Genomic DNA, 19,538 nt, shown 5'->3' with positions numbered 1-19,538 from the left:
TAAAGCCTGGGGGAAGAGAAATCTTGTTCCTTCAAGTCATTTTTTCTCTTTCCCCTGCAACTGCAGCACATTTCTCTTTCCAGAGCTCTGACGCCCAACATTTCTTTAGATCATTTCAGTACTTTTTCCTTCAGAGAAAGCCTCCCCCGCTCTTTCTGACCAACACTGGCTATTTTCTCACATCAGAAATCCTCCCTAATGAGCAACAGCAATGAGAACAGCAGCAGTGACAGTCTCAGGATGTTTAGAGCTTCACGTGAACTCTCAGTCAGTGGAGAAATTGTATTAATTTTGAAGTTATGTCAAAAAAGGAACTTTGCTTTAGTGAAAGCCAGAGAAAGTCCTTGTGTTCGTTTTCTCAGGATTGAAACAGTACCAGGAGGTCACAATCTGTTCTGAATATACTCTGGTTAGAAAAGCAGACAGGGTTAGAGAATATATGTGTGAAATGCAATGTTGCATAGGGTGAGATCAGCAAAAAACCAAAAAGATCTATAAACATGGCTCATCTCAGTGAAATATTATATTTGGAGGTAAGCAGGTAGTGTAAAAAACAGGATAATGCACCACTGTTAGGGGAAAAAGGACAGAAACTCCCCCAAGTATATACCATAATGACAAAGTGGCAAGATTAGCAACCAAGCCAGTTCATGGGTCCAGAATAAAATGGAAGAGGAAACTGCTGAACTGGTAATATCTGTCCAAATTAATAGCAGGAAAGCCCTCTGAAGCCAAGAAAAGAGCTCTAGGAAGAGAAGGAATATGGGTTTTAGCTTGTAAAACTTTTACAAACTCTAATAGTTAAAAAAATATTATAGGTTAATAATTAAAAAGCCTTTTGCAACTAAAATGGGATAAAGAATTTGACAGCGATAATGCTTTTAAAAAGTGGATATCAAAAATCCTTTTTAAATAACAAGACAAATCAACATGTATTATCAAACACTGAGTCAAAAATAAAATAATATATAACCAAAAAGTTTTGAGATAATTTGAGTTATCCTTTGGTCAATGTAATTTCTAATACATCTTTAAATGACCGCACAAAGATAATATAAATTAAGGGGGTCAGTTCTTGGATGTTCCTCATCTTGGCATCCCTAACACTGGCATCCCTAACATCTGGTTAACTTTCTAACTTTACAGACCAAGAGAAATTGTAGCCCAAAGAGGTAGCTTTTCCAAGACTGCATACCACATTACTATCAGAACTGCTAGCATGAGCTTTCATAGGACACAGGTTAGAACTATAAATCTTCTCCTATATATCCCTCCTCCTATAAATCTTTGTTGAATACATAAATGAAACTCCTGGGGCTTTACTCTCACATTAGACCATCAGGAGAGCACAGCTTTTATAGTTATTTTTAAGAAGAGTTGAAGCTTTCCTGATTGACCCCATCTTAGCCAGAAATGCAATTTACCAAGAGTACTATGGATTATCATGGTTTTATTGGCAAAATAAAGGTTGTGTATATACTTGATAGATTACTGTCCCCCCCAAATTTATGCCTACTTGGAACCTCAGGATGTAACCTTATTTGGAAACAGGGTCTTTCCAGGTATAATTTAAGATAAAGTTATACTAGGTGGGCCCTACATCCAGTCACTGGTGTTCTTTTAAGAAGAGGAAAGGGCACACAGAGACAGACACACACCAGGGAGAACGTCAGGGGCAGATGAAGGCAGAAATGTGAGTGAGGCAGCTACAAGCCAAAGGACACAAAGGGTTGCCAGTAACCACCAGAAGCTGGGAGAGAAGCACGGAACAGATTCTTTCCCTAGAGCCTTTAGAAAGAACCAAATCTCACAACACCCTGATTTTGGACTTCTGGCCTCCCAAATGCAAGAGAATAAATTCCTGCTGTTCTAAGCTGCCCAGTTTGTGGTACTTTGTTTTAGCAGCCCCAACACACAATACAGGCAGGGTCTATGGGACTGTGCATACGTACACTGCTTGGGTTCACGGGAAAGGGTGACACATCCTTCACGTTGATCCGCTGTACATTTTCAATAAGCAACCCAAACAGAGGCAGGTAGAGAGTGGCTATTCTTGCCTGATGACTCTGAAACAAAGACACACAGAGTCAGTTTGTCCCATGGCTCTGAGAATTAAATGACAAACTAAGTTGGCACTGGCTGTCTCCTTTATTTGGATCCTTCCTATACAAACAGATATTTGATTGTATTCCAGAAACAGAGAAAAGTCTTAGTGCTGTTACCACAAGTTTTCTAATTGGTTACTTTCTTTATATCACCTAAAATAAAGGACATTTATTAATGCCTATTTCCTTCCATTGGGGACCACATACCCTCGAAGCATATCTGTCATCAAAAGAATGCTTTATAAGCAGGTTCTTGAGCACGCTGATGGCAATTACACGGACCTCCCGAAACTCCTGGAGGGCGGTTCCCACCTCTCTCAGTAACAGTCCCACCAAGAAATGGTTTCTGCAGAACTCATCCGTTAACGAGTAGTCAAGCTGGAGATCTAAAATGAGGACAGAAACTATTTTAGTTAGGGAGGATGCAATGCTGAATAAAATAAAAACTAAAGTCCAGTCTCTGCATTCAGCCCACCCTGTGTGTGTCCACAGATGATCAGACATGGCTTCAAACAGGAAAGGGTTGATTCTAAAATGCTGCTCTACTTCTTAATGCATCAAGCTCTTAAATGAAAACCAAAGTGAAATACAAATAATGTCATTGAATTTTGATTTGGGAACTTATTTCATCCTACGTAATTAAATTAGTGAACAGTTTTGGTACAAATTTTTAGAATATAGAACAGCATATGTTACATTATAAATACAATTTTGTTATGGACAAAGTTCAAAAATAAAGTTGTCCTAAAAGAGCTATAAGAGTAATTTATGCATAACAAACATGTAATTGCAGAAAGAATAAATATACATGGTTTATTAAAATGATCTTTACTACATGAGTTCATTTATCCATATCCTGGTCATTAATGTCTATACACTCCCATTAAAACCCAACATGTTCAAATTGAACAAATTTGCAGATAACTACTTATTCTGCTATCCCTGAATCTTATGCAGTATTTTCTTAAATATCCTCTTAATACTTTTATACCTCTAAAAGTAAATAAAAAATTAATATAAAATAAAACTAAAATAGACAAAGCACCAAACCAAACTAGTAAACCACCAGCAAGCTAAATGAAAAAACTGAAACTCTTCTGGAAAAGAGACAGAAACAAATATGAACTCTACTGAGAGAGGGTGAATAAAAGAAGCTAAACATCACTGTAAAGCTGAAATACACATTTTCAGTAAGGTGAAGTTAGGATTTGAATTGTTATATTGACTCCATTATTAAAGGAAAGTCTATAGACCCCCTCCTTTGATTCTGGTCCCATATCAAATAGTTACTTCTAAATCTACCCAAAATACTGATGCAAGTCCTCTAAAACCCTTTCGTAGAAGGGAAAGAGTATTCATTTTTCCAGAATAATCATAGTAACTGTTCATGATTATTAAACCCAGTATATTCAAACTATAGTTTACAGCTTGAATTCACATAAATCTCTTAGAAGAGAACTATTTGTGGTTTAACTGTGTATGTGCTCACACGTCTGTGCTTGTGTGTATGTGTATGTGCACACTCGTGTGCAAGCATGTGCACCTGTGTGTGCATGCATGTGTGTCCATGAGAGAGAAGTGGGGGAGGAGAAGCAGGTGAGCAGGGAGAGGAGAAGGAGAAAGCTAAAAAGATGTATTCCTATCCGTGTAGTAAATAAGGCAAACTCTCCTGGTACGCACACGCCCACCATACTAGGGCAGCCCTCTTGCTACCAAATACCCTGGCAGTCTACCGAGAGCTTGTGTAGGGCTGCAGGCACTTGAAAGATTCCATTTCACTACATTCCACAGGATAAACAGCAGGGCCCAGCTGAGCAGAGGGGAAGATGGACATTAGCATACATTCACTGCTCAACCACTGGGCATAAATAGCTGACCTCAGTTCTTTAGCAGGTGAAGGGAAAGACAAGCCACAGTCCCAAGTATAGGTGACTGTAGGTGAGGGAAGGTGTGATGAGGTCTGAAGTGCAGGGAAGCAGCAATAAATCCCAGCTGGGGCTCTCAAGGAGGGTGAGGACACCCTGGGAGGCCCCACATAGGAGGAGCCCAGGAACTGGGCTTGGGAGGAAGATGAGGATTCCCAGGGAGGGGACTATTTGAGATTGAGGGGTATCACGGGTGGGCATGCCATGTCTGAGGAGCTGGGAGTAAACAGGTATGCTTGAAACATGGGGAACAGTTTGGGGCATGCAACCAAAGAGGTGGGCTGGGGTTAGACGGCGGTGCTGAATGACTGGCTGGTCCCCCGGCCCAGAAAGCTGTCCCCAGATATGTGTACACTTGGTGTAACCCTCAGTTTCTTCCCATTGTTATTTGGCCACCCTATCTCAAATATCACCCCTTTTCAAATCCCCTTTCCTTGCTTTTTATTTCTCCTCAGCATTTATCAGTCTCTAACATTCCACGTATTTCACACATGTAAAATATCCAAGGATTTTCATTCAGGTTGTCCAGAACTGTATACCAAAGCTAGACAAAGTCAGTGCTGGGTACATATTTGTTGAATGCGTGAATGCCAACTCTGGGGCCACAATCTCCCTTCTTGCTCCTCAAAAGGCAGTGCAAGTCTGTTAGGGGAGAAGATATTTGTCTCCAAATGAATGCCTTTGTATGTTTCTCTCTGAATTCCAGAGGCAGTTGGTTTAGGTGTCAATAGTTTGGTGGTATCCTTCCACTTCTCTCCTTTAGCACAAATAAACCTGAGCACACCTAAGTACTAAATTCAGTAAAGATTACTTTGCAGACCTAACAGACTAAACTGTTCAATTTGATTTACTCAGTGATGACACAGAAATTTCTATGAGCTTAATTCTCTTCAAACCTAAAGAGTATACGGAACAGTTAATAATGACTCAGCATGCAAACAAAAAGCATGTGAAAAAAGCTATGTTGCTTGTGATTTAGATTATTGCCACCACTATGGACAAGGGCTATGAAAATGGTGGAATAATGCATTTTTGAGGTAAAGCAAGGCTGATTGTTTTACTTCTTAAAGAAACACCCTAGAGTACCTTGGGACCCAAGGAGCAAGAAACCAGATGCCTCCCTGGGATGTTACAGCAATGTCTTATATACAACGAAAACAAATTCACTAGTCTATCCTGAGTTTAAAAATTTATCAAAGTATATAGGAAATGCTTAAATGAATAGCATATGTAAGCATTTCAGCAATCACTTGCATTCTTCTTGTAAAGGAGGAAAATGCAAGCAAGCAAGCATCATGCCCCACAGCTACCTACAGGAGTATCATTGACACTACAGTTGGTGAAAGAAAAGCTAATTCATAAGAAAAAAGGAAAAGTGAAATAAAAAGAAACTATACTTAATAAAACAGATTTTTATTGTTTAAGCAAAGGAATTTTTCGACGAAAAAGTCACACTGGCATGATCTGCAGTCTAATAAGCTTGCTGAAAAGTAAGTTCCCATATAACATTGTATCAATATTTTTTTAAATGGAAATTTAACAGGAAAAAAAAATTCATCAATGAATAAAATCATAAAATTCTAATGTCATGTTTGAATCAAATCTCTTTTCTTATCAAAAACAAATGACTCTTTTGTGAAAAGATTAATACAGGTAAAGATAGATTACCTTGGTACCTTTGAATCCTGCCTTTTCCAAATGGCATTGGTAAATTCAAAGGAATATAATGTTCATGATTGCATACCACACGAAGAAATTCAAACTTGTATTCAAAGAGGGTCTGCAGGAAAAAGTGTTTAGTCATAAATTAAATAACTCACTGGATATTTTATATAGTATCCTAAAAATCCTATTAGATATAATATGTAGCTTCTTGATCCTCTTGAATATACATGCTCTATTCCATTTTACTGATTTTAGAATGGCTGCAGGGATTTGTTTGAAAACCAAGAATACATTTCATTAAACAACATACTCAACTGATTTTAAGAACATTTATTATTTATGCTCCTCCTACTTCCATAAAGGATTTCAGACAGCTTATAATTATAGACATAGACTCAAAACAGTAAAAAAAAAAATTAGTAAGGCAGACCTTTAAAAAAAAGACAAGGGGGAGACATAGATAACTCTACTAGAGAAAGGTTACATGGTTATTGCTCTTATCCTGTTAAATAAACTATGATTTGCAACACATGTACTTTTTGTTTTGCAGTTGAGAAGTCATTTCAGGTGTTCAGAGGAAATCAATGGTATGTTTATTTCTCATTCAAAATTACTGTGTCCTTAACATCTCATACACTTAAAGTACTAGTATTTCCAAGAGAGGAAAGTGAGTTGTGCCTGTAGGACTGAAAGAAACTTTTGATGAGAATGGAAAGAAACAGGTTAGATTTCCAGATGTGAATCTGCAAGACAAAAGAATACAGGGCAACAATCCACATACCTTTGGGTCTCCAGGAGCAAAGCAGCTGATGTAGTTGTTGATCTGCTTAAAGACAAAGCCCCTGTCCATAAAGGTGAAACATCTCTGTGGAGGAAACAACCCATAAAGGTCAGTATTTCAGGCCCAAACTTTCTGGAAAGTTGGGTTTAAATCAGCATTTATTGTTAATAAATATATCCTTTAGCATAAAAACATGCCATCAACACTGGCAGAGCACCTAGTCACCGTACCCCCCCAGACAGCTACTTAAAAAGAACATCTTAGTCACAGCTGACACCTTCCCTGGAGGTCCCCACCTTGATGAAGACAGCAAGGCTATGATTTGCATTCTTAGAGGCCTCTGGGTTATCTCGAAACTTCTGAGTGATGTGTGGCATCAGCATATTCACAACAGTTTCCACAGCATGATGATAGGATGCAGGAAATCTCTGGTTTCGCAATAACTAAAAAGAAGTCAGAGTAAACATTTATTTTCTAAGTTGCAACCCTTTGGGGGAAACCAAAATCTCATCCCTGAGTCCATTTATAAAAACAAAACAAAACAAAAAACAAAAAACCCGACAGAGTTCTAATCAATCTCTGAAATTAGATAAAATGAGTTACTCTTCCTTCTCTCAAAGTACTATACAAGTATTCAAATACTTTAAATAAGTGCCCTGGATTAGACTTGGACCTCAACATTAAAGCCAAGGATTTGGATCATCATAGCAGCCAGTTGCCAAAAACAAACACACACAAATAAAATAAGGCGATTCAGTCTCTACTCTCAGAGATTTGGATCCAGGAGCTTGGCAGGGGTGCAGGGACAAGGGGTGGGAACCTGCATTTTTACTAAGCATCATTGGTGATTCTAGTGCCTGTACCAGATCTCTTAGAAAGCACTGGCTTAGGTTTAGGCATCAAGTATTCAGAATGAAAATACGCAGATTCATGATTGCACATGACCATTTTAAACTGTTCGGCAGCAGTCTTCTTTGAATTAACTTTATATAATAATCTTTTCCCATCAGGAATGCTTACCTAGGGAGCTAGGTGTGGTCATGTGACAAAGTCTGCCAACAGAGTTGCAGCAGCAGGGATGTGTGCAACTTCTGGGTCATATCATTAAGGGGGAAAGATGCATCTTCCCCTTCCGGCTGGCTGCAACGTGGGTGTGGACCCGAGTAGACCAAGAGGAGGAGCAAGCTCTCCAGGGGGCAAGGCAATGAGATGGAAGGAGTCTAGACCTCTGATAACTTTGTGGAACAGAATCCCCACGTGAGCTTGGACTTTCATGTAAGAAGAAATAAGCTTTTATCTTCTTGTTTGCATCACTGTTATTTCAGGTCTCTTTCACAGCAGCTGAACCTATGGCCCTATAGTTTAGGCAACCCTAACCCTAACTCATCACCTCCCATCCTGGTGAAGTAAGTCTCTACTGCCCTTCTCAAAAGCTCCTTCTTCTGTACCCTCACACAAAGTATCTAGATGGCCTTTTCCTCCACTCAAATCTGACTTTACTATGTTCTGTTTTGTTTTTGTCAGGTTTACTGAAGTAAAACTTACATAAACTTCACATTTAGAAAGTGTACAGTTTGTTAAGTCTTAACAAATGAATACAGTTGTGTAACCACCACCACAATCAAGAAAACAGTACAACTCTGTCATCCCCACCTCCTACCCCCAGTCCCTGGTAACTACTGCTGTTTTCTGTCCCCATAGTTTTTCTTTTTCTAGAATGCCATATAAATGAGCTCATACTATGTGTAGTCTTTTGTGTCTGACTGCTTTTACTTAATACTTCTGAGATTCATCCATTTTGTTACATGAATATTTTGTTCTTTTTTGTTACTAAGTTACATTCCGTTACATGCAGTTAACGACAATTTGTCTATCCATTTACCAGTTGACAGACATTTAGCTTGTTTCCAGTTTTTGACTATTATAAATAAAGCTGCTATGAACACTTGCATACAGGCCTTTACATGGATATATGCTTTCGTTTCTCTTCAGTAAATACCTAGAAGTGGAATTGCTGGGTTGAGTTAATGGTTCTATCTTAATAACCTCTCTTATTCATTCATAATGCTACCAATCCTTATTCCCAATCCCACCTAATCCTTCCCAATGCTAGATCTTCATCAGCATCACCATAAAATGTCATTTTATATTATTGCAGTTAGAGAGCTCAAAAAAAAAAAAAAAAAAAAAAGAAAGAGGGAAGCTGAGGTGGCATGGAGCAAAGCAGGTGGGGTGCTGGCTATATGGAGGCTCTGCCCAGGCTGCACATTAATAAAAGTATCCATGGAGAACACTGAAAACTCGGTGGATTCAAAATCCATTAAAAATTCAGAAACAAAGATCATACATGGAAGCAACTCAATGGACTCTGTAATATCTGTGGATAATAGCTACAAAGTGGATTATCCTGAAATGGATTTATGTACAATAATTAATAAGAAGAATTTTCATAAAAACACTGGAATGGCATCTCGGTCTGTTACCAATGTAGATGTAGCAAACCTCAGGGAAACATTCAAGAACTTCAAATATGCAGTCAGGAATAAAAATGATCTTACATGTGAAGAAATTGTGGACTTGATGCACAATGTTTCTAAAGATCATAGCAAAAGGAACAGTTTTATTTGTGCACTTCTAAGCCATGGAACAAATGGACCTGTTGACCTAAAAAAATTAACAAGTTTCTTCCAAGAGGATTAATGTAGAAGTCTAATTGGAAAATCCAAACTTTTCATTATCTAGGCCTGCCAAGGTAAAGAACTGGACATGTCATTTCTGACTGAGATGACATGTCAGAAAATACCAGTTGAGGCCAACTTCTTGCATGCATATTCCACAGCATCTGGTTACTATTCCTGGTGAAATTCAAGGGATGGATCTTGGTTCATCCACTCTGTGCTATGCTGAAACTGCACCCTGACAAGCTTGAGTTTATGTACATTCTTACCCAGGTTAACCGAAAGGCAGCAAAAGAATTTGAGTCCTTTTCCTTTGACTCTACTTTTCATGCAAAGAAACAAATTCTGTGTATTGTGTCCATGCTCACAAAAGAACTGTATTTTTATCACTAAAGAAATGGTTGGGTTTATTTCTTTAGTTGTGTGCCAAGTGGGAGAACAGTACAACTGATGTTGTATTTCCCTCTCTCATTTAAATTCAATCTAATGAGCCAGATGGTACTTTGAAACGTATCATTTCCATAGCAATAGAACAACCATGAAGCTACCTCAAACTCAAAACCAGGTAGTCAAAACTGAATTTAATTAGGAATAAATAGAAATGGATAATAGTGCGATAATTATGAGAAAAATGATTGCAAATTTACAGCTTTCATAATTAGCAAGTTTCAGTGATGCTATGCTATGAATTTTCAAGTAGTTATGAAAAAGTTAAACATTTTAGTAATGAATTTTACTAATCTCCCACCCTTTAAAACTGTGCATTCTAATCTTTGTCAAACTATAGGAATGATGATGTGGAATAATGTATCCGAGAACTTGGGAATCCTTGCGCATGGTCAAAGTCCTAAACCTTTATTTTAGAATTGATATATAAAGATGAGTCAAGTCGCATTTTTAGACCATTTATCTGAGATCATGGTTTTATGATGTTTGTCCTAAGCATGTCTTTGTCAAAAAAAATCATGTTTAATATTGAAAAAGAGACTGAATATTTTATTCGAGAGAAAGTGTGAGAAAATGGAGTTGACTCTTTTAAGACTGAAACGCGACATTCACAGAAGGACAGAGTTACATCCATAAGGTGCTGAAATGCAGCTGAGCTGTAAGTATCTTCTCTTTTACTCCTATGCAAATCAGTTGAGCTTTACATACCAGCAAAATACCTGAAGAGCTATTATGTAAATACTTCAAACTGCTGATTATTAGCAGGATAATATGAAGAAATTCTATGGGATCACACTAAACTATAACTTACAAAAGGTGGAATGCAAGGAAAGAACAGTAAATCTATAAGCTGCGCACTCTGTAATTCGAGAGAAGATGGTGTGAGCCTGAGCAGAGGCGGGGCACAGCCTATTCGATGAAACCTTCAGAAAAAGGACCACGAGCTGGTTTCTTCATAGGTACTGGTGCACATGAAGGATGCCCCCAACATATGAAGTGCCAAGTAAGAGAGTGAACCAAATCTAAAACTTCTGAAATGGGAATTTGCCAATGGTGGTGAGAGTCACAAGAATCATAGTACTCTTTCTTTGTAGTAAAATTTTTAAGCATTTATTTTCTGTTCAAGTTTACAATCAAAAGAAAATAGTGGTAATGTTTTATACTCTTGCTGAAATAAAAGAACTGTGGTACACAGCATGGTCATCAAGTCAGAGCTTCTCCCCTGGCACTCAGGGAAACTGAAGGCCAGAGCTCAGCACCAGCTAAGGCGGCCAGGCTATGGGCTCCCACGCTCAGAAGTGTGCAGCCCTCACTGCACCTTCATGTCTCACTGGCTTTCAATCTGACATTTCATGTGAGCTTTCTTTTTACTCAAAAAAAGAAACTCACATTTACAAATGACAGCTATTTGTTTTGACTGGATTTGTAACTCTTTTTAAGTAAATGTACCATGTAATAGTATCTTGAGGTGTGCTCTTGAGTGACAATTTTTAAAAATTTATTTTGCATCTTTATATTAAAATAGAAATTCAATCTTAAAATTAAATTTTTTTTAGAAAAGAAAGAAATATAAAAAATGGCAGTTGCATCAATCTGTTCCATATGCTCTTTAAACTCCAGGGAGTAGGTAGACTCACTGATATAAGTTTCCAAGCCACTCTAACATTTATAACCTCTTTTGTCTTGTCACTCCTACTAAAGAACCTACTCTACCTCTCTATGGTCTCTACCTAATTGTTTGCTGCTTGGCTTCAAAGCTCCTCATAATCTCATCTTTGTTTCTGAGCTAATCTTGTTTGTTACTCTTCCCCTGCCAATTTCAATCTAGCCAGCCTGAGCTCTGCCCCAGAGTCCTTACCTGGGCACGAGTTGTTTCCTCTGCCCAGTACTCATTCTCCTCTCCCTTAACCTGTGGCATCCTTTGAGGCCCAGGTAAATTCTCATCTCTACCCCCACACCAATCTCCTTTCATTCTTGGAGCTCATCTATACACCCTCCGGTACTCTAATTGTTCTAAGTTAAATGTATTCTTCCTCCAATGACTGTCAGCAAAATGACTCAATTTGCATTTCTTCTCTGTCCTCTGCATATAACAAACTGTTCAAACCACTTTCTCATGGATGGAAGTATGAACACAAACATTCTGCCTGTCACATATGCACAGCATTTACAAATCTGGCTTAGGGGAAGTCCAAACGGTCCCTTTAAAATATAAACCATACCATCCTTCTTCCACTTCTCAAGTGAAAGCTCTTTCAATTTTCCTTGCTCAATTAAGCTGGAAAATGGTTGAAGACTAAATAAGTAACACTTAAAGCTACATGTTCATCCTATCCCATGCCAGGTTTTCTAACCTCCTTTCTTAAGTGCACCTGTGGAATGCCAGCAATTAGCTTGATTCAGTGTGGGAGGAAAGGAAATTCAAAACAAGTCTGCTGAAATTATAGTTGCTGAATATAAATGATGAAAAAGAAACACCTAAAAAATGTTGACCACAGAAGCAAAGACTTGGGTGAGAACTCCTTAGTAGGCCTTGATGAAGTCTGTTTCATATTTTCCTCAAAAATCACTTACTATAAATCCCTAGCACATGTCACCTACAAAACACTGGAGTCTGGCACAGTCGTACATAATCAATCCAAACTTTGCAGGTCCATCTGCTATAGTAAGGATTGCTTATTTCAGATGCTACTTCAAAGAGAAGTTCTAATTAACACCATTCCTCGGTGAATGTAACAAAGTGTAGCTTGATTACCTGGGGACGTGGACATAGGTGGCCACCTCCCCCTTCAGCAAGAGTGCAGCATTAGAAGCAAGCCTAACAGTGTGTAAATGTATCCCTCTGTGTAAATATGCATCAGGTGGAGTCACCCCACTAGCACCAGGAATGTACACTGACAGCATCAGCTCAACTCAGCTATGCCCCCAAAGCCGATCAACGCTAGATATCCCTGGAGTAACACTGGAAGTGTTATCTGGCTCTTAAACCACCCCAGGCCCAGGTGCCCCTACAAGATGGTGTGTTCTTGTCATGGCTCTTTAACACTCATCAATGAGGGAAAAAAATCAAGGTCAAAGTTAGAAAGACATCGGAATAAATTAATAATCTTCAGTCTAAAAATATAAAAACTCTGAGAGAATTTGATCAAAGTTTTGGAAGTCACTAATGGTACAGGAACAGCGAATATGAACTTGTTTCCTAAATTTATAGCACTAGAATTGGGGATCAGGCCACAATTCTTAAGATGCAGATTCTTAATAAACACGACAAATACAAAAGCAACTAATTCAAACATATAAAATTCATTACTCCTAAGATATGAGACCAACTGAATGAAAAATGAAAAATGAAAATGTTAGAGGAGTTCCTAGATCAACAATGTGAGATTGAGGAAAAGGAGTGGCATGGCATCTCGGGGACACAGAAGCAGAAGCGAGGAGAATGCTCTGAAAGTAGAAATGTTACTCTACAAAGTGGTAAGTAGGTGTTTGAATCTCTTTTTATAGTAAATTATGTTATGGTTAAGCTTTCTACTTTTGGATACCAGTGTTTCCTTTTAAGCATAGCTGCACAACAATTTAAAAAAAAAAAAAAAAAACTACTTCTACAAACTTTCTGAATATTGTTTTAGGACTGAGATATAATTAACTTACGGAAAAGGTCCTGCATGGTAGCATGTGAGTGGTTTTTGTAATAAAGTTTCAAAGACAAACAAACAATTTCCCAGAGCAGAGATGTTAGGAAATCATGTTATAAGGCTGCAAATGGCTGGACACCCGGGAGACTGACTGTGGCTCTAGCATGAGTTCTTGGCTCTGTTCAGTCATGTGACCCCATGCAGGTCACTTCATGGGTCTACACTTCCATCTCTACCTTTGTGTGATAAGGGAGGAGTTGGGAACAGAAGATACCACTCAGGTCCTTACCATCCCCGAAGGGCGTGGTTTAATATGGCATCTTGAGAACAAACACATACAATTGAATTCCTTTATTCATTTTCTAACACAGTTCTCAGAAAGCTGGCACTGAGGCTTGCTTTTGAGTATCCTTCTTGTGAGTGTTCTCAGAAGCATTCCTTACCTCCCTGACCCTCCATAGCTGGTATGGTCTTCACTGCAGCCTTTAGGAGGGAATGGGCTACTGTAGCTCCCTGAATGTGTGGCGCTGGATCCCAGCTTTTTGCCAGCACAGGTCCCTTCATTCATGCCTTCTCTTCATTCTCCTTTTTCACATAGCCAACTCCTGTTTACTCATCAGAACCCATCTCAACCCACTCCTCTTCCAATCAATCTTTTTGTATTCCCCATGCTCCTGAGCACTCTGTGCCCACCTCTTTCAGAGCACTCATCAAGAGGTAAGGTGACAGTTGAGCTAATTGTACACTTTCCTGCCCAAACTCCTTGAGGGCACAAACCGTGCCTCACCTAACTTTGTAAACTTTGAGCCTGGCATATAGTAGGGGCTCAATGAATATTTGCTAAATAAATCAGTTATATTTTAAAATATAATAAAGTCACCATTTGCTCTGAAGTAATCACATTTATTTGGGGCCAAAAATAAGGAAAAATTCACTGTTATGGGCATGTCAAGGGCTGAACTGTGTCCTCTCTAAATTCATATGTTGACATCCTAACCCCCAGTACCTCAGAATGAGACTGTATCTGGAGATAGGGTCTTTGAAGAGGTGATTAAAGTAAAGTGAGGTCTTTAGGGTAGGCCTTAATCCAACATGACTGGTGTCCTCACAAGAAGAGATTAGGACACAGACATGCACAGGAGAAGGAGACCATCCACAAACCAAGGAGAGAGGCCTCCATGGAAACTAACGCTGCACACACCTTCACCTAAGACTTTCAGCATCTCAACTGTGAGAAAATAAATCTCTGTTGTTTAAGCCACCCAGTCAGTGCACTTTATTATGGCAGCCCTAGCAAACTAAAACAGGCTGTAATCCTGTTCTGTATATAACATTTTTAACAGAGAAGTAGAATATCCAAATGATGTGTGTGTGTGTGTGTGTCTGTATGTGTGAATGCACGCACACTTAGCTGCATACTGCCAAGCAGACAATCTGCTAGATTTTTGCTTGGCAGGCTGTTCTAGCATGAGTTACACGGTGCATTTCTCTGTGGAAGGCAGGGCCCACTTCCATCTGGCATCTTCCTACGTACTAAAATCAGAATCTTTAAACTGGATTTAAGAGGAAAAAAAAAAAAAAGAAAGAAAAGAAAACCACCAGGTCAGGCACCAGCGCCTGCTTTACTGGAGGAGAGTATGGCTTTAGGTTCTTAACCAACAACCTTCCACCCAGCAAAATCTTGCAGCCTTTCCAAGGCTTTATCTGAATCCAGATTCCCTGAGCAGGAGGCCAGATCCTGACCCTTCCTCCTCATCACTCCTCTCTGCTGCATAGGCTCTCATTGTGAGGCAGTGCCTGGCACACACTCCTTGCATAAGCTCCTCCCACCCTCAACCAGACCCCACCTCTACAAGGCTACATTGCTGCGATAATTCAGTCACAAAGACAACTCCAGGACTTGCGAGTCTCAGAAGGAGCTCTGGAATCATCAAAACGAGAATATGATATTTCCCCTTGTGTTTACTGCACTGGAACTTTATAAAAATTTATCTACCTTGAGCCTCATATAGCCAGAGGCAGCTAATCACACCTCAAAGGGTACCAGCGGGAACCAGGGGACAGTTTGGGAGACCCACAGAGTCACAAAGTCACACACACCTAGGTAAAAGTGCAAGGAGGCTAGAGGGGAGAGGAAATTTGAGATTGCACCTTTGCCCTACAAAGATGGGTTATCTCAGAGTCCATTTGTTGGTTCTTGAGGACCTGAGATTGCTGAGAAACTCCCATCTAAGCCCGTGAGAAATGCATACAACAGTCAAGATACATAATAAATACTGCATGATGACATTTAAATGAATACTTAAACTATTATTCCCATTTCAACAAACTTGAAGGCTTCTAAGCTGGTCAAAGGAAAAGGCATACTTTTCTTTGGACTGAGTAACACAGCGGTTCTGGAACACAGGCTTTAGAACCAGATGGTTTCAAACCCTGGCTCCGTCCACTCACTCACAGCAAGACCTTGGGCAAGTAACTCAAGCACTCTGGCCTCAGCTTCCGCATCTATAAAATGGGAGGACATAGCACTTCCCTCACAGGGTTGTTATGAAGCTACAATGACTTATTACTCATAAAGCATTTAGAACAGGCCCGTAACTGGCACACAGGAAGCGTTAATTAAACATTAGCTACAAACAGAATGAAAGAGACTTTTTCTTAAGAACACAAGCCTCCACATGAAGTAACATACCTTAACTTTGGAGTTCTCTATCAAATGTTGAGCCATGGATTTTATCAGCACATCAAAGAAAAACCATGAATACTGAAAGAAGAAAAAAAAAACAGGACCCCATAAGAAAAACAACAAATTAGTAGGTAAGACATGAACTCTCTGAACTCTCTTAGGCTGACAATGTTACTGACATGAAGCAGGTGTGACCCTAAAACAGCTGAACTTTTTGGCAAACTATCATCAGATCCAAGAAGTGAGTGGCAGACATCTTCTGCTTGCATGTGTCCCTCCCACTGGGAAATAGGACGTCTGTACTCTGGCACAATCCAACAAGAAGTGCTGCTAGATTATGTGGGCAGATTTTCCTCTTGGCTGATCTCTCACTTGATGCCACCTGCCTTTGACATCTCTAAATCAGTGTCCTCCATTGATCTGAATATAATGACTTACTAATACCCAACAGCCAATGAAACTCTAAATATAATAATCCCTTGCAGCTCTTATCTCAAGACACAATTAGCAAAGTTGGTATTGGAGAACTAATTCTGTTCCCTCTTTTTAGGAGGGTGTTGATTGTCTTATAAAAGTACACAAAAAGGGTGAATTGACCAAGCTGTGGAATTTGAATTTTTGTCAGTTGACTGCAATACCGCAGAGCATTGGCTCTCCTGACATACCTTAAGTAGTTTGTTGCTGGTGAGAAAATCAGCGGAAGGCTTGAGAATTGTGGTCATGGATTTGGTCAGTTCTTCATGCACTGTCTTATATTCGGAAGCAACATATGGCTCGGCCTTATAAGCATACTTTGAAGAAAAGGGAAAGAGACTTAAATGTACTGGTTCTCCAAGTTGGGCTGACAGCTCGAGAGGCTTCAAAGAATGGAGATCAGGAACTAAGGTACAATTTCAGGGGTGGGAGAGAAAGGAATGGAAATGAAGGTGGGAAAGATGAATGTCATGTGACAGAAAGAGGGAGACCAGGATGTCTTCAGGGAACCCACTGAAAAATGTGAATCATCTGACTCAGGCAGATCAGCGGCCATTCAGCACATAACTCCATCTACACCCAGGACTACAAGAAATAAGCAGTACAACAATGGGTAACTGATATCCTGAAGAAACCACTTTAGTTTTTAAACTATGACAGAGCTGTAATTCACAAAAGTGTCTTTTTAGAACAGTAGCTACCGCTAAGTTTACTGAATGTTATACATAAATATTTATCCTAATGTCATCTAATTTGACTGTGGCCAGAGCTAACCTCCTTATCTTGGGAGAAGCAGCTTTGCTGGAATTTCAGATAGAAAAAAAGGAAAATGCCTATGCCTAACTATATCAGAGGCTTAGCTAAAAGCACCTTAAAATAAATTCCTCTTGAAACTTCCACATCATCTGAATCACATTATTTGGAAAACCCATTAAAAGAAATGTAGCTGAAAGAATGAAATTAAGTAAATAAATGAATGACTGCCCCTGTTTGTAATTCCCCTTATTCAGGTACAAGCATTGGCTATGAAGAACAGAGAGAAGGCATAGATATTAAGTTTCAAGAACATCCCAAAATAACCAGGCTTGTAAAAAATAAGTCCTGAGAAGGAAAATTGGAGAGCCACAGACGTAAATGATTCAAACAGTTTGTTTTACATACCTTAACATATGACCTCAAGTGGCTCTCCAATCCTTCCTCATGGCACTGGGCAACCACATGAATAATGACCCTACACACCACAGGAATGAATAGAGCAATGAATAGTAGTGTGAAAATGGAAACATTTCATTATTATCATAGCAGTAGTAGAACAATGATGATGCTATTGGCACTTAGCAAACAAGGAGACAAGGGATTAGATGGGGTCCCCATATATGGGGTCAACATTTCTTAAATATAATGCTCAGCACATACTAGCACCCCAGATATGTATGACTGTGCTCCCAATGTGCACAGACTGGAAGGGAAGAAAAGTATCTATCTATCCACCTCCCTTACCGAGTCACATTAACTGCAACTTCTTCCTGAGTGGCTCTGGTGAGGACTCGGAAGAGCTGGTTTAGGATGGTGGGCAAGAAGGCAATCATCACGTGGCCCTCCATTGCATGCAGACTCTACAGACATGGAATAGCAAAGTTCATGTTATCATTTTAAAAGTAAAAGTATGCTGAATCCATAAACAAACAAACAAACAAACAATAAAGAGAGAAAGAAAGAAACAACAATCACAATAATGTGCTAAACTTTTAGAAGGAGAGAAAAGAACTGTGGTTGCTAGAGATGGGAAATTGGGGTGCTGGGGGGTTAATGAGAAACTGGCTAATGGACACAAAGAATAATGATGTATTATAATGATAAATAAGCTAACTATCCTGATCTGACCATCACACATTGTAACACAACTATTGAAAGTCAACTTTGTACCCCACATAATATATATACATATATAATAAATTATCTTTAAAAATAAATCATTGTCAAATACAATGTCAAAAAATAAGTAAATAAAAGTATGCTATTTCTAAGTCCACTTCTTGCCACTGTCTAAAACCACATAGAAGCTATTGATGTGATGGCAGCTATGTCAGAACATCCTCACAGAGGTTTCCAAGGGGCAAGAACAACACTGACCACCAAATAGAAAACCCAACACATTCCAAAATCATTAAAAAGGGGCTACTAAGAAAGTCATCTGATACCTTAAGGTATTTTACAAGTTCATTCCCTGAGGTTTGGGCTCCGGATTTGGTTCTCTGACAGTATAGGAAAAAATTATGTAAATGCTGATCCTAGGGGTGAAAAAAAAGAAGGAAAATAAAGTCTATTAATACTTATGCTACGGAAATTGGATCATTTGCTTCTTGCAGCATGCATTTTTTTTTAAGACTATGTAACTGATCACATAAAAATGACATCAAAAAGATCCTCCAACAAAAGAGAAAACCTGTTGAAAAATGTTACTTATACTATTCATTTATATCAGGACATACAAGCACTTATATGTGCTTACTTTCTTCAAAAAAAGACCTATAGAGTAAACATATATCCATAACATATTAGGATTTTGTTTTGCAAAAAGTGCAAACTCAGTCACAGAGCAATAGCTGCTAATTTTAATGGACTAACATGTACCTGAGTATACACCGTAGAAACCAGATGAGTTGATACTTTCAGCAGTGGCTTGCCTCCATCTACCCACTTAATTTCTGGACCATAATGCTGAAACAATATAGAGGAAAAGAAAATCCCAAAAGATTAGTTATCTTGACTTCCAACAGGATCGTCTATGAGGGAACTGATGAGGGACTGAAGGCCCAGGGAGCATCGATGACTTCACAGCTTGCCTGACCCACAGCAGGAATTCAGCCAATACTAATTTCTGCCCACTTTCTCCCCCACTCAGCACAATGCTCTTTTTGCTGGGTCTTCTAAGTTATCTTTTCTGTTTAGTTGCAGTTGTGTGAGTTACAATCTATTTGAGAGGGAAAAAATCCTATTTCACCAGTATCTTAACCAAACTTGAGTTCAAGATTCTGAAAGAGATTGTAGAAGGTATGAGATAAAGCAAACAGGACAGTAAGTACTACCGGCCCAGGCAAAGGGTCAATCATCTGTGCATGTTTTAACTTCTGAAACC

At 39.0% G+C, this 19,538-nt stretch overlaps 1 protein-coding gene and 1 pseudogene across 9 annotated transcripts in view; one reads left to right on the top strand and one right to left on the bottom strand.

The window, feature by feature from the left end:
* Window positions 1–19,538, bottom strand: part of DOCK9 (dedicator of cytokinesis 9) — a 271,464-nt gene that overhangs the window by 63,083 nt on the left and 188,843 nt on the right. For all 9 annotated transcript variants that reach the window (XM_063103055.1, XM_063103059.1, XM_063103061.1 and 6 more), the window contains exons 22-32: window positions 19,034–19,120; window positions 18,601–18,690; window positions 17,900–18,015; window positions 17,561–17,630; window positions 16,591–16,716; window positions 15,932–16,003; window positions 6,773–6,919; window positions 6,477–6,560; window positions 5,699–5,810; window positions 2,313–2,491; window positions 1,953–2,066 (exon numbers count right to left, since the gene is read on the bottom strand). In XM_063103055.1, coding sequence (XP_062959125.1) covers window positions 1,953–2,066; window positions 2,313–2,491; window positions 5,699–5,810; window positions 6,477–6,560; window positions 6,773–6,919; window positions 15,932–16,003; window positions 16,591–16,716; window positions 17,561–17,630; window positions 17,900–18,015; window positions 18,601–18,690; window positions 19,034–19,120 — 1,197 coding nt within the window. The remainder of the gene's footprint in view (window positions 1–1,952; window positions 2,067–2,312; window positions 2,492–5,698; window positions 5,811–6,476; window positions 6,561–6,772; window positions 6,920–15,931; window positions 16,004–16,590; window positions 16,717–17,560; window positions 17,631–17,899; window positions 18,016–18,600; window positions 18,691–19,033; window positions 19,121–19,538) is intronic.
* Window positions 8,760–9,547, top strand: LOC134382711 (caspase-3-like; annotated as a pseudogene).

Source organism: Cynocephalus volans, chromosome 7 (genome assembly GCF_027409185.1).
Source record: "Cynocephalus volans isolate mCynVol1 chromosome 7, mCynVol1.pri, whole genome shotgun sequence".
Classification (NCBI taxonomy): domain Eukaryota; kingdom Metazoa; phylum Chordata; class Mammalia; order Dermoptera; family Cynocephalidae; genus Cynocephalus; species Cynocephalus volans.
Note: the sequence above shows the minus strand (reverse complement) of the source record. Positions and strands in the feature narration are given on the sequence as shown.